This window comes from Thamnophis sirtalis, unplaced genomic scaffold (assembly GCF_051295495.1).
Source record: "Thamnophis sirtalis isolate CommonGarterSnake01/CBP01778 unplaced genomic scaffold, rThaSir2_p1.2 scaffold_8, whole genome shotgun sequence".
Classification (NCBI taxonomy): domain Eukaryota; kingdom Metazoa; phylum Chordata; class Lepidosauria; order Squamata; family Natricidae; genus Thamnophis; species Thamnophis sirtalis.
In genome coordinates this window covers 32,245,801-32,260,952 of record NW_028261388.1, presented here as the reverse complement: position 1 = coordinate 32,260,952, position 15,152 = coordinate 32,245,801, and the positions used below count along the sequence as shown (strand labels likewise).

Below are 15,152 nucleotides of genomic sequence, written 5' to 3'. Positions count from 1 at the left end.
ATTGTTTATGCAAGTCATGATTATGGCATTGCCAATTCTAAGGTTCAATACTACTGAAGATTTCTGGATAGAAAAGAAAGTTACAATAAAGTTGTGCATGACTATTTGGGGTCTACTTGGTCTTGAGAGTGTGCTTTCTAAGATCAGCTGGTGGCAGCCCTCAGTACTGAGGGAATCCTTCAAGGCAAGAACTTTGATTCAGATTTGGGTGAATCTGACTACCCGTAATCCTGTTACTGATATGCCATGTTAGCAGCAGTGGAAACCACTAAAGAGGATAGGTGATTGATGATTAACGATTAGGATTAAATATCAAAATGTGAAATCCTCAGATTTAGGATAACAGCACATAATAGTGTTACCATAACTGCTTTCTTTGTGGTTTGGCATGTTTGAAAATACTCTAACATGTATTTTTCAAAATATAAACTCTAAAATGGTACTATAATGACCTTTACATATAGAATCATTGAAGGCTGATTGATAAAGGTTCACAAGAGACCATCTCTATAAATTTGTAAAGTATGCTATGTTTGCTTTTTTTTGCAGATAAATTGATTGGATGGATTTGAAAGACAACCAAACGGAGAGATTTCTGGACTCTTTGAATGTAACTCTGTAAGTCTATAGCTAATTTTTTGAGGATGAACTGAGATTCAAATGCAGGGATTTATAATTAAATGTAAGTACAGGATCCTAGTGGAGCTAGAGTTTTGTTAGTGAGGATAAAAGGAAAGATGGTTTTCTACATAATAGTAGTAGTACAAAGGAATCTCATAAGCTCAACACTGTAGCTTTCTTAATTGTCAGTGATCAGCTGCAAAGGAGAAGTGTTGAAGCTTTACTCCCATTAGGAAGTCTATGGCTTAAGGTTGGCCGAGGGGAAAACCTGTTGCCTAATTAGAGCTCACCATATCCATAACAATCAAATTTAAGAAATGACTTCTGATATGGTCACCACTACTGAGCTCTCTAAATTTAGCTCTAAGTTCAATCAGCATATCCTGAAAAAAATGATCTCCATATTTTCATGGGAACAGAGACCTAATGGGAACTAAAACAAACCATGTCCTTGTTTATCAATTACATTTTAAATGGGAGCTATAGAATACAGAATAAGCATATCAAGAAATACAAGAAAACTTTGTTGATCCAGGAAAATCCATTTGACCATATCTTCATTCATTGTTCCATGCACAAACAACACATAAGGGGGGATTGTTATTCCTCCCAGATTCTATAAAGAAAACTTTTATGCTTTTTCCACTGGAGCAAAAATAAAATGAAAAGAGTCATGCCATTGCGATCAGGCACTATATTACTACAGAAAAGAGGGAGCGAGAAAAACCCTATTTTGAGATGCCTCTCTAGAACCATCTTGATTGTGGAAAACATTGATTAACCTTCCAGGCAACCCTTCATATGACCAAATGAAAATGTTGCAGGTTGCGTAACTACAATCTACAACTACAAATGGGGTACAGGTAGTCCTCAACTTATGGCCACAATTGTATCCAAAATTTATGTTGCTAACTGAAACATTTGTTAAATGAGTTTACCCCATTTTATGACCTTTCTTGCCACAACTGTTAAGTGAGCCACCGCGGTTGTTAATTTTGTAACATGGTTGTTAAGTGAATCTGATTTCTCAATTGATTTTGCTTGTCAGATTCCAAAAGGGGATCACGTGACTTTGGGACACAGCAACAGTCATAAATATGTTGCCGAGCATCTGAATTTTGATCATGTGACTACAGGGATACTGCAATGTTGTGTGAAAAATGGTCATGTCCCTTTTTTCAGCAGTGTTGTAAATTTGAGCGGTAATTAAATGAACTTTTGTAAGTTGAGGACTATCTGTATCAGAATGCCGTCAGACCTACTTACCCTTAGGGTTAATTGGATGTAAAACTGATCTGTTTCTGTTTGTGTAACATTTTAAAATTTACATTAACTCTTCCATAAATCAATAAATGTAAAACCTTGGGGATGGGGAAGGCAGCTCATGTGTTATATGTTAGCAGGAATGTGGGCTGGGCAAATGACTCAGGAGGTCACTCAGGAGGCAAGTGGCTCAGTCCACGTTGTCTTGGGCTGTAAATGGAATGGGGGAGGGAGAAATATACTTTCAAACTTGCATGATTCTGTTTATGCTATCTTACAATAAAGTAGAATTAGATCATCTGGCTATACCTCCTGTCTGGTCTGCCCCAGAAGGCTGACATAAGTACACCTATTCAATCACTTCCATCTTCTTGCTGATGTTGTCTTTAAATAAGTTAGAAAATAGGTGGAGAAAACATCTACCCAGTTTTTGGATTGGTTCCCTTTATGACCCAGCTGGTTAACAATGTTGGTAATTAGCTACTTTAAAAATTGAAGAGGGATAAGACAAATGCAGCACAATTGAAGACAAGTCTAGGAACGTCTTTCCTAATCAAAGAATGTGGAAAATACTTTTTTGTAGAAAGAAACTTCCTTTATTCATAGTTCCTTCTGTCACTTTGAAAGCTGCATCCATTATATTTTGCCATTACTGGTGGTTTTCCAAAACAATGCTTGTAATTTTCTATGTCTATTTAATAGCTACATCTTTGCATTCAGCTGGTGACATCTTAGAAGGATGTTTTTAATTTCCTAAGACTAAACAAAGATACAAACAAACAGGAAGTTGGAAATATTCAAGCATAAATGGTGTCATTTTCCAGACCATGGTTTCAATGAAACAGTGACCCTATTGAAGCTTTGTAATGAGCAAAGAACTCCAATCCAACTGGACCTTCTGGCTCTAGATTCTGACTTATATACATATTCTGCAAAGGGAGATAGCAGATAAGCCTTGGGTCAAGCTATGCTACGCAAATCTTGAAAGCTACACCAACCAGAAATATGGTGTTCTCTTTTTTATTTAAGAAATTAGAACGTTCTAAAAAAATGAGGAAAGGATATTTTCTTGAAGAAATGAAGTCTGAACAAGAAAAGCTAAAGGGTGTGTGTGTGTTTGCATCTGCTTAAATATGAATGCAAAATAAACCCCAAAAACAAACAAACCCAAACCATGATTCCCTGTCTTCAAAGTAGAGTTCATTTTTGCTACCAAAGTTCTAGCACAATATACCATCAACATATGGAAGCAAATTGCAAATTTCTGCATTTTACTAAGCAATTGCTAATTTAAATGTGTAATTCTTACTCCTATAGGATTATTTAAAAAAAGACCCTGGCATTTAAAACACGACAAAGCATAGTCTCCTTCTGAAAATTCCTTTTTCTTTGATAGCCTATTAATCAATCTACTTCAAACTGACAAGCAATGACAAGCACTGGTCAAGGCTCAAGAGTTGAAATGTTAAAAAATACTGATTTACCTTTGTTATGAATGGTTGTAATACTTTCCTAATATGTATATACATGCAAGACCCATTTCTTAAGGGGGAAACAGGCTACAGAAGGATTACACAATGTTCGAGAACAGGATTATACTAATAGTCTACCACAGTCAAAAATCTTAGATTGAAATGTAGTAAAGTTATTTTGTAATAGTTTATTTTACAGAATTATGTGGATTAAAACAGTCTAGCAAGACTTGATGTACTGAACCTCTATAAAAGTAGCCTAAAGAAATAAACAACAAAAACCTATCACAGAACAGGATCTGGATTTTTTAATACAGCAGCATTTAACTTAAAACTAATTAAAGACAGAATGATTTTTCTATCTTCATATAAGAATAATTGTAAAAAGAAAATTTCTTTAAAAATGTACCACTTCCAATGCCTTTATTTTCCATAACGTGAAATTAAATGCATGAAGCTACAAAATTAGCAATTGCTTTGAAATTTGTATACAAAACATAAGTTACCTCTACTTTTAAACTCATTTTTGTTGTTGTACCACGACAAACTTTTAAAAGTGGCATCCAAAATAGCTGTATACCATTCTAAAAAAGGGCACTATTCCTTTAATATTGTACTCTCCCATTTCCCAACACCCAGATTAAAATAGACAACTAGTCATCATCCTGTTCACGAACATTTCCAAGATGAGATTTCATATTACGTTCCCATAACTTCTGGTTGTCAGAAAACCCGTGCTTTCCTTTGTTGAAAGAATTTGGTCCTGCTGAAGTTGGAGTATCCCTGTAAACAAACAAAATCAATTGGTTCACCTTTACTAATTTAGTACCTCACACAAATATTTAAAGAGCTTCTATTACAAAGTGAAAATGCCGTATCTATATGCATCTGGCAGCAGTATGTTTATAATCCTGAAATCCTAAACTATTGTATTTGGACACATTTTCTTATGGCAGAAGATAAATACAATAAAAATATTTTCAACTGCTGAAAGCTAAAAAGGATAAACCAGAAACATGGCATGTATACAGGGCGGGGCATAACCTTTTCCTAGGGGGTCACAGCAACACTTGTAATAACAACACAAATAATTCATACACCATTCGAAAGCCCATCAAAAACTGAGTTTATTGACACGATTTAATAGTCAGTATGACCACCATTAGCCCTTGGAACAGCATTCAAACGAGGTGGATAAGAACACAACAAATCTTCAAACAGTCATTATTTTGCAATTCTAGGGCGGGGCATAACCTTTTCCTAGGGGGTCACAGCAAGATCGACAGCAGTTTACAACTTCCGCGACACCTCATTTTAAAGCCCATAAAAAACTGAATTGAATGAGCTATTAAATGTTAAATTTGCTTTAAGAATGGCTGGAAAATTCGATTCGGAAGAACAAAGGATCATTGACAGAATAAAATGCATTGCCTTTCGAGAGGCACCTCGTTTGAATGCTGTTCGAAGGGCTAATGGTGGTCATACTGACTATTAAATCGTGTCAATAAACTCAGTTTTTGATGGGCTTTCGAATGGTGTATGAATTATTTGTGTTGTTATTACAAGTGTTGCTGTGACCCCCTAGGAAAAGGTTATGCCCCGCCCTGTAAATTCCAAATTATAATCCCTGATTCACTTGGAAATAACTCTAGAAGAGCTACTTAAGTTTTAGCTTCAACACATAGCCAATATACTAATATAATGAATATTGTTCTACCATTTTCCAACAATCTTAATATGAAAGACATGTTACCTTCCAATGTTTTTCATACGCATTTTAGCTTCTGGAGGCATCTCTTCAGGTTCACTCTAAGTAAAAATACAACATGAACACAATTATTTTGTTTATAGTATAGATGAGATTGTTTTTGAAGGGCCTTTTTGTTATTTTGTGCTGATCTTGAATGTCAGCCCCCAGCATATAAATCAATCATACATGTTATTACATTCAACTTAATAATTTATTGTTAAAAATTTCATCCAATCTAAAGTTTGTAGTTTAAAATCTTTTATTAACATTAGAAAGACACAATACAGCTGTTGCAGCTAAAGCAGCATACTATCCCTATTTTACAAAACATATAGAGCTATGTGGCAATTCAGATTCAAAGGCAAAAAGATGCTTTGCACTGCTAAAGCTGCACTTCTCTAAAAGCCTTTAAACTAAACATATTTTCGTCAGGATTAGCAACTATGTGATTGTGTTTATTTACTATATTCTTATAATTAAATGTGTATGTGACTCAACTTTTAACTACTCTGAGCAGTACACAAATTTAAAAAAAACCTCAGAATAATATAATACAATAGTAAAAACAAGGAACATAAGATGGCAAAACATGGGCAAGAACAAAAAGCAGACCTGCACTACCCAGGAGGGCTCTTCAATTACCCTCACCAAAGCCTAGGTATTCAAAGTCTACAAAACCACCAGCAGGGCGAGTATTTAACGCTATAGATCTGTACTACATTCACGTTCCTGCACATTTCTCAGTTACTTACATCGTCATCTTCATTGAATACTGCTGCTACAGAGAGTGTTTTTGGAGCTAAAGTTGGAGTAGGTTCTTTAGGTTTCTGAAAGAGGCAAAGGAAAAAATTATTGATGCAAGAAATCAATACAATAGAAATTAGTAATTAAAAGCATGCTATAAACCTTAAGTAAACCAAATTACTAAACACAAACTGACATTTTACTAGAACTGTGCCTTTCTCTACCCTATATTACATGGGAAATTGTTTCTAAATCAAGACAATTCAATTTATATACAGTACAACTAAAACTCTTATTCTTGTAACTTTTAACAGGGTGAAAGGGTGCATCATAGGCAATACTTTTTGAACCAAGATTTACCTCAAATGGACTAACTTACAAAATGTGTCCAATATCCAGGACCCATGACTCCCACAGAATTGAAATTTGGCAAATCTTATGAAATATTTTATGCTATAAATATCATGAGTTTTGTGACATAATGCAAAATGTCATAAAACATTTTCTGTGCTGATATTTGAGTGTGCTATACAGTTTAACTTGGGCTATTTTCAAAGACATACATATACATATATATCTAAATGTATGCCAACTACTCCAGTAAAGGCAGTACACTATAAGTTCTGTCATTGTTGAAAAGATTGAGGAATCGGATAAGGAAATATCTCTCAAAAGATGATTCAATAGGCCACGAATTGTCTCCACTGCACTAAATTCATTTACTGGAAGAAAATAAATAAGAACAAATAAGCTCTATATACTTTACGAAACAAATATATTTGTAATTATTGTTCCTTATTGATTTGCAGCATCAATGCTGCAGCATGTTGTTTTTCCCCGACTATACTTCACCAGCATGTGCCTACTGGAGAGAGCGTGACTATGGAACCTTTATTGTAAAATGCTCTCCTGAGACAGATTCCTCCTGTGCTTACTTTACTGTTAATTTGGTGACTTGGCCAAGTAACGTTTGCAATTTTCAATTTAAAAAAAAAAACTTTATAAAGCTTAAATGGTTTCAAACTTTTGTAAATATTTTTATTGGCAATGTATGTATGCAAATGTATACTTATGTGTTTATTATACTACTAATCCACACAATAACTCAAATTACATTTTGCAAGCTTTCCTAGAAAAGGTAACTGCCACTAAAGTGAAAAGTATTTCTACAAGGTTTTTGTAATAATAAAAAACAATAGTAAAGATAATAGGCCAGCCTCTTGAATAAGACTCATTTGATTGTTTTTTTCTTCCAGTCAGCACTGACTTCTGGCAAATGCCTAGACAACTCATTGCAGTTTTCTTGGCTTTTTTTTTTTTTGCTATTGCCTTTTTCCAGCTATGAGTATGTGACCGGCAAAAGGTCATCTAGCTGACTTCATGTTTAACAGCAGTAGAACTCATGGCCTCCTGGTTTCTAGCCGGTGCCTTAACCAATATACCACACTGGCTTTCTAAACTACTAATTATATTCCTTTAAATGAATTCATATATCTTTAATTAAGGCTAAAGGATTAAAAATTAGTATTTATTTTTGTCAGTATATAATATTGCTAAGTTATGCACTCACCACCATACTACAGCAAACATTAGAATAGAAATTATCAATATCTTCACATTCCCAGCAAATTCCATTTTCCGTAAATCTTATAATTGTTCATAAAACAAGGCAATAAAAACCATCTGTAATTCACAAGGCTCAAATAAGATAAAATCAAGATTTTAAGACTATTTTTAATGTCAAAACAAATACTTATTCATTCAAATACTAAACATTACCAATTCAAAACATTTTTAAACCACTTACATTTGCTCCAAGTTTGATGGATATTGCAGGTGGTTTCTTTGCAAGCTGAGAGCCAATGGCAAACCCAAACTTGGACATTTTGGCAGGAGCAGGCTTTGTTGAGAAGTCTTCAGCATCTTCATCAGCTGCACGTTTTTCCACACTACGACTCGAGCTTTCCCCTCCATTACTGGAAGAAACAGTCTTAGTTTTCACAGGTTTTTCTGCCTCTTCTTCAGGTCCTGGTGAAGTCGAAACAACTTACCAAGATGAGCTATTTTTACTGAGTGGACTGATGGGAGCAGCAACCTCATAAAGCACTGTTATTCAGAGGCGACTTTTGCACTTACAGTGTCAGCACCTCCACAACTGTTTATACAGAGCACACTGTAAGGACATAGACATATAGTGAAGGGAGCTCCTATCACTTGGCTAATGCAGAATAAAAATAATTAAATTATATACGTAAATATATTTTAAAAATCATGTATCTGCATGACATCCCTACAAAAATTGTGAGTTATTTCAAATCAAGACAGAATAAACTCATGGAAATAATTAAAATATATAATTTTTAAAATATAAATTTATGCTGTTCTTGAATTACAGAAAGATAAAAAATAAAACTGAAAATTCTAACATTTAAACCACAAATATTTATGCCAATATAATTCTTAGAACTAGAAATTGTTACAAAGCTTATGGTTGGCTTATTGCAGCAAAAAACAAAGTTTGCTGTTAGCTAGGTGAAATTTAGTAATGTTGGATTTTATTTAGCTGGGTTTTAAACCCTGTAGATTTTGTTGACTGGAGTTTAAGTGATTCTCCAAAAACTAAGCAAAGCTGGAATGGATACTATTGGCATGGAAGGGCACAAGGGCTTTCTAGAGTTATAGACTACACTATGAAACTGAAATAACATTCTGAAATAAAATAGTAAAAATTATGTTGATATTGGTGGCAAGAAAACAATATGAATGTATCTGTGAAGGCATGATGAATTAAGTCCTATAAATTCCTTTTACCAACCAAGAATTTGCCCAAGATTTGCATGCACTCCAAAAAAAAAACCTAATCATTGTTGTTCATCTGGATAACGGCTGCTGCTAAGTTTTGAATTTTTTTCCTGTTTGTATTCCTTGAAATATACAGTGCATCAGAAAGTATTTAGACCCCCTTTCCTTTTGTCAATTTTCTTCTGCTGCATCCGGTTTCTACAGTTGTTGAAATTCATTTTTTTCCTCATTAATCTATACTCAGTATCCCATAATGATGAAGTTAAAAAAAGAATTTTAGAAATGTGTGTAAATTTATTTTTTAAAACATTGAAATATTGCATTGGCGTAAGTATTCAGACCCTTCACTCAGCACCTTTGGCAATTTTAGCCTCAAGTCTGTTTGGGTATGACACAACAAGCATTACACTCCTGGATTGCTTGCAAATCCTCTCAAGCTCAGTCAAGTTGGATGGTGACCATCGGTTGACAGTTATTTTCAGGTCCCTCCAGAGATGTTCAATAGGATTCAAATAGGGTTCTGGCTGAGCCACTCTAGGACATTCACAGAATTGTCCCTAAGTCACTTTTGTGTTGTCTTAGCTGTGTGCTTAGGATCATTGTCATGTTGGAAAGTGAACCTTTGGCCCAGTCTGAGATCCTGAGCACTATGGAATAGGTTTTCATTGAGGATATCATGTACTTTGCTCCATTTGGCTTTCCCTCAACCCTGACCAGTTTCCCAGTCCCTGCTTCTGAAAACACCTCCACAGCATGATTCTGACACTACCATGCTTCACTGTTGGGATGGTATTATGCAGGTGATGAGCGGTGCCTGGTTTCCTCCAGTCATAATGTTTACAATAGAGGCAAAAGAGTTACATTTCAGACCAGAGAATCTTGTTCCTCACAGTCTGAGAGTTCTTCAAGTGCTTTTTTGCAAACTCCAAACTTTCATATGTTTGCACTGAAGAGAAGCTTCCATTTAGCCACTCTGCAATGAAGCCCAGATCTGTGGAGGGCTGCATTGATGGTTATCCTTCTGGAATTATGTCCCATTTCCAAACAGGATCTCTGGGACTCAGTCAGAGTGACCATCATGTTCTTGATTACCTCTCTTACTAAGATCCTTCTCACCTGATTGTTCAGTCTGACCAGGCGACTAGCTCTTGGAAGAGTCCTGGTTGTGCCAAACGTCTTCCATTTGAGAATTATAGAGGCTGTTGTGCTCTTAGGAACCTTCGGTACAGCAGAAATTTTACTGTAGCCTTCCCCAGATCTATGCTTTGTAATAATCCCATCTCTGAGCTCTGTATGCAGTTCCTTTGACCTCATGGCTTTTGCTATGCTACAGTATGCATTGTCAGGCCTTCTATAGAGAGGTGTGTGCCTTTCCAAATCATGTCCAATCAATTTAATTTACCACAGGTTGACTCCAATCAAGGTGTAGCAACATGTCAGCAATTATCAAAAGAAACTGGAGTACCTGAGCTAAATTTAAGTGCAAAGGGTTTGAATACTTATGCCAATGTGGTATTCTTTCTTTCTTTCTTTCTTTCTTTCTTTCTTTCTTTCTTTCTTTCTTTCTTTCTTTTACTAAATTTACAGACATTTCTAAAATTTAGTTTTCACTTCATTGAGTGTAGACTAATGAGAAAAAATGAATTCCAACAACTGTAGAATCAGGCTGCAGCATAACAAAATTGACAAAAGTTAAGGGAGTCTGAATACTCTCTGAATATAGGTAATTTGTTGCCCTTAGGGCAGTGATGGTGAACCTTTTTCTAAAGGCATGCCAACATTGTGTGTGTGTGTGTGCCAGCAACTGCGCCCACACCCACAATTCAATGTGTCCTGCCCACCTGCACATCTACGCACGACACCCCTATATTGGGGGGGGGGAGTTTTCGCCATCCCCCAGGCTCTGGAAGCTTTTCTGAAGCATGGGGAAGGCGAAAACAGTCCTCCCCGGTCCTCTGGAAGCCTGAAAATCAGCTGAGCTGACAGCTCATATGCCAGCAAATATGGCTCTGAGTGCCACCTGTGGCACGCGTGCCATAGGTTCGCCATCGCAGCCTTAGGGATGTGGCTTCTGTTGAAACTTCTAGGATATGATATGCCCATATGACTAAAGCACAATACTGCTGTTCTGTAGGCTCACTTCAATACTCTGTCCTTTACTCATCTGAGTTTATGAACACCTCTCTGTTCTCTTGGAACTACTAATTTGGAATTATGCCTATCAGTTCATCATGCTATGCATTGCTAGCCAATCCAAACAGCATTGATATTTATGCTGGATCTGCAGAAGGTCACAAATTCTTAGGAGTACTAAGTATAAGACTGCTGGGGCCCAATTCCAATTAAGCATTGGAATTAAGCATTTTTGCTGAACATTTAGTGTTATAAGTAGGTCAATATTAAGTAGTCTTGGAGGGAAAGCTAGAAACTGAATGAAGTTATGATTTGAAAATGTACCTTTTAAATTCCATAAGGATTATATTTCAACCTATCTTATGATCCCCTCCGCCATAGAAATCAGGGATTCCTCCTGACTCTTAAGGGTCTATAGCTGAAGCTCCTAAGATTGAGGCTATGTACCTCTCATAGATCCTTCAGCCTCTTTTTCCCTTTTTGATGTCACTATGATTGTTGTCTATCATTCTCCTATATCCCTTATTTTTAGATCTGTTAGGTATTTTATTCTTCATTTATCACATAAATATGAGATTCACAAGTCTGTAGAGGGTGCAAAGAGAAGCATTAATCTGATAGACTTCTGGAATTAAAGTAACTGCTCTCCTTTCTCATCACCTGACCAGGAGCAACTTCAGTTCTCCATTAGCTGGGTTGGGACTGTCTATAACTGTGCTTTCTGACTACTGCTTTTGAAGGGACAGGTAGCCTGCCTGGCAATGCCATGTTCTGTGTGAATAGAAAGGACATAATGAGGATTTGTACGTTGTCAAATCCTAGGAGCTAAACTGAAGGATACTGGGTTTTGAAGTACATCATGGAATGGGCTGAGTATTGGTAGAGGAATAAGTTCACAATTCTTATTCCTCTACCAATACTCACCCCCAGTATCCTTTAATTTTCCCAGCATCATTTTGTCAACAGAGTAGTGGAAGTTCAAACTAGTAATCCTCATTTTAAATATGACAGGGTGTTGGGTGTTGCTATGCTGCTTTTCCAACCTCTAAGACTAGTCTACCTTCTGCTTTTTCTCTGGAAAATGTAGATTATCTTTTCAGTTCCATTATTCTTGTATTTCCAAGTTGATGCAAAAGTCTGGAACAGTGCAACTTAAATAAACATTTGAGGAGTTGACTTTGAGCAAGTACTAAGTTGTTATAGAAGCTTGCTCTAGAAACCAAACTATTTGCACTTATTGTTATTCGCATGAATCAAATTGATTCATCTATGCATCCCTTAGTTCTACCACAAAATTACAGGATTGAGATAGATCAGTGAAAATGAAACATTATAACACTACATAATGATATGCTCCAGTATATTCTTTCTCTAGCATGTTATTTATATGTAGTATAACATATAAATGTTAACTACATATAACATAAGACCAGCAAACACGTGTCTTTACAGATCAGCTTTATAGATGTCGTAATTCAACACATCTTGAATCACTAAATTCAAAAAAGGTTGTTCCTGAAGGAAATAAATCATTATGCATCAGATTTATATATGGTCTAGTTAGTATTTATATATGTTATGAGAGTATTTATATATGTTATGAGAGTATTTATATATGTTATGTTATGCCCAGATAAGCATCCACTGAATTCCTGTGGGGCCATTTTACGGACCTTTTATCTCATAATAACTATAAAAGAATGCTGATCACATTCAGTTTATTGCTAGAGCGAATAACTTGCACCAACAACTGCATTCTGAAGTTGCTGAAAAGAGCAATTAGCCGCGCCAACCTTCATCTGCAACGCTGGTGTATGAGGGTGACGGCCAGATAGTCTTCCAATCGCGCAATACATGCAAGTCGCTACTTAGTCTACCCAGGTGCCAGCTAGCTTGTTCTACAGGGGTCTAAACCCTGCGGGGCTCTGACGTGGACTAGATCCACATAAACTGCCTGGAGATTAGGTCACGAGCTCTTTCGTGGAAAAGTCCGAGCTCAAATGAAAAGCCGAGGAACGGGCATTATACGAGAGCCAGGCTGCGCACGGACTCTGGAGAAAGGGGGGGGGGGGGAGACAACTATCCCTCGACCTACGAGAATTTTCACGTCTTAAATTAAAACCTAGGCTGAGGGGGAGAAGGAAATGGTTGCGGAAGAGGAATTTGAGCGCAGTATGTTTACCTCCGTCAAGCCGCGGCCGCTTCAGCTTCACATCACCTCCTTTCTCGTCCGCCATTTTTTTTCTCCTCCTCCCTCCCTCCCTGCCCCTCCGCTACTGCGCCGTGAGTATGCGCAGTAGATGAGTCCTCCCGCGATCCATCCGGGAAAGTCAAGGTGGGTGGGGCGCCTAGAAGGAGCTTCTTTCCCTAAAGCTGAGCTGGTTATTCTTAGGGCTTTCCCCGCTCCTGTTACTTTCCTTTGGGAAACCCGCAGTTTCCAGTTGTCAAGGCGGCCGTTAAAGAGCTGCGGCAAACATTTGATTTGCTCGGCGGTCCTTTTGATTGGATACGACGTCACCGTATAACTGCTATCTCAAGCACAGACAAACCGGTTAGGTTCAAGAAATGTATTATTTGCAATTATCGTCGAAAAAACTCGGAAAAGAACTGTAGTACTACAAACCTGATATTGCTGATCAGACTGTTTAAATATCCTTTTAAAAATTCAGGGCCCATGACTTCCATGGAATTGAAACTTGGCAAATGTTATAAAACATTTTATGACGTACCCATTATAAAACATTTTGACATTAAAGACAAAGGAGAAACAGAGTATAATTTAATATGGGATATATGGTATAATCAATTAAATAATAGATGCAAAGATTAGAAAAGTAAGGAGGAAAGATGATTAACAAACCAGAAATAAATATAGGTACAAGGCTAGATAGAATACTTACTGTAAATAATACTATGCCCAGACTGTATAAAAGTATAAATTAAAATATACAGTACAATAAACATATGGACAACTATGTTAGAACTATGGAAATAATAGATATAAATATGATACTATATGAATATTTATGTATGAATAAGACATCAGAACGAGGAGGTATAATATGTATATTGTATATTGTATATTGTAAAAATGATGCAAAGATGAAACTGATGAAAAATGCAGAAAAAATGTACAATAAAAATATTTAAAAACCAATAATACATTTTGACATTAAAAGTCATAAAATATTTCCTGTGATCAGATTTCCTGATGCTTGACTATGCTGTACACTTCAAAATGGGCTGTTTTAAAGCAAAGGCATCTCTGAACATGTTCTGTTGAAAGCAAGACATTAAAAATGTTCTGTCATTGTTGAATCTGGTAAGGTGAAGATGATCCAATCAATCACGGGTTGAGTGTAAAATATCAATTTGCAAGCTTTTGAAGTATTAATTACTGGATTTGTAGCACAAAGTCAGCAGCTAAAACCATTTTACTTCAGCAAACAATATATCTGGTCAAAAATCAAAGTGGGGCACAGGCATAGTTTCAATTGATGTCATAGAAAGTTATGATTCTGTGTGGCCAAGCTTTCGTTTCACTTCACTTGAGCATTGTATACAGGTAGTCAATAGTTCATTCAGTGACTGTTCAAAGTTACAAAAAAGTGACATTACCGTTTTTCACACTTATGACCATTACAGCATCCCCATGGTTATGTGATCAAAATTCAGACGCTTGGCAACTGATTCATATTTATGACAGTTGCAGTGACCTGGGGTCATGTGACCACCTTTTGCGACTTTCTGACAAGCAAAGTCCATGGGGAAACCAGATTCACTTAATAATCATGTTACTAAGTTAACAACTGTGGCAAGAGATGTCGTAAAATGAGGCGAAATTCACTTAACAAATATCTCATTTAAGAACAGAAATTTTGGGGTCAATTGTGGGCGTAAGTTGAGGACTATCTGTATATAGATCTTTTGTTTCATCTTGAGATTTTTGGTATTTTCATTAATACATTTTTTTTATTTTGTAGGGTAAAATCAAAAATTAGTACAAAAAAATGAATACAGGGATGACCACATAGTTAGACTGCTTTAAAGATGCCAAAGAATATAGTACCCATTTCTAGTAAATGGGATTGCTTGAAGTCTACAGTACCTACAATTTAGACTCTGATGGCAGAATTCTCACATTATTATTATTTTGGTTCAATGCACAATTAGCCAACTGTTCAGACTGGATCTGTGCACCTGTCGAGTCCTTTCCAAGAACCTGGAATAGGCAGTGATATGTCCCTGTATATCTCACTGTACATTGTTATTGTAAACTGATATGTCACTATAGACACCCCAAGTGGGGCACTACCTTGACGTGGTTGTGGGACTTATGTCCTCTGAGGAAGATAAGAGCTATACCA

The 15,152-nt window shown here is 36.3% G+C and overlaps 1 protein-coding gene across 1 annotated transcript; it reads right to left on the bottom strand.

The window, feature by feature from the left end:
- Positions 1-3,524: 3,524 nt before the first annotated feature.
- PCNP (PEST proteolytic signal containing nuclear protein) lies at positions 3,525-13,090 on the bottom strand. Its single transcript, XM_014065813.2, has 5 exons — positions 12,968-13,090; positions 7,658-7,878; positions 5,859-5,933; positions 5,110-5,165; positions 3,525-4,139 (listed from the first exon to the last, which is right to left on the bottom strand). Exons 1-5 carry the CDS (start codon positions 13,020-13,022, stop codon positions 4,010-4,012), a joined length of 537 nt encoding a protein of 178 aa, XP_013921288.2. The 5' UTR covers positions 13,023-13,090; the 3' UTR covers positions 3,525-4,009.
- Positions 13,091-15,152: the final 2,062 nt, after the last annotated feature.

Bases quoted from the DNA above. Each gene is read 5' to 3' on its own strand.
- PCNP (XM_014065813.2), bottom strand. From the start codon at position 13,022: ATGGCGGACGAGAAAGGAGGTGATGTGAAGCTGAAGCGGCCGCGGCTT. The intron at 7,879-12,967 runs GTAAACATACTG...CGACTTCACCAG, and splicing joins GCGGCCGCGGCTTGACGGAG to GACCTGAAGAAGAGGCAGAA. The intron at 4,140-5,109 runs GTAACATGTCTT...GTTTGTTTACAG, and splicing joins CGTATGAAAAACATTGGAAG to GGATACTCCAACTTCAGCAG.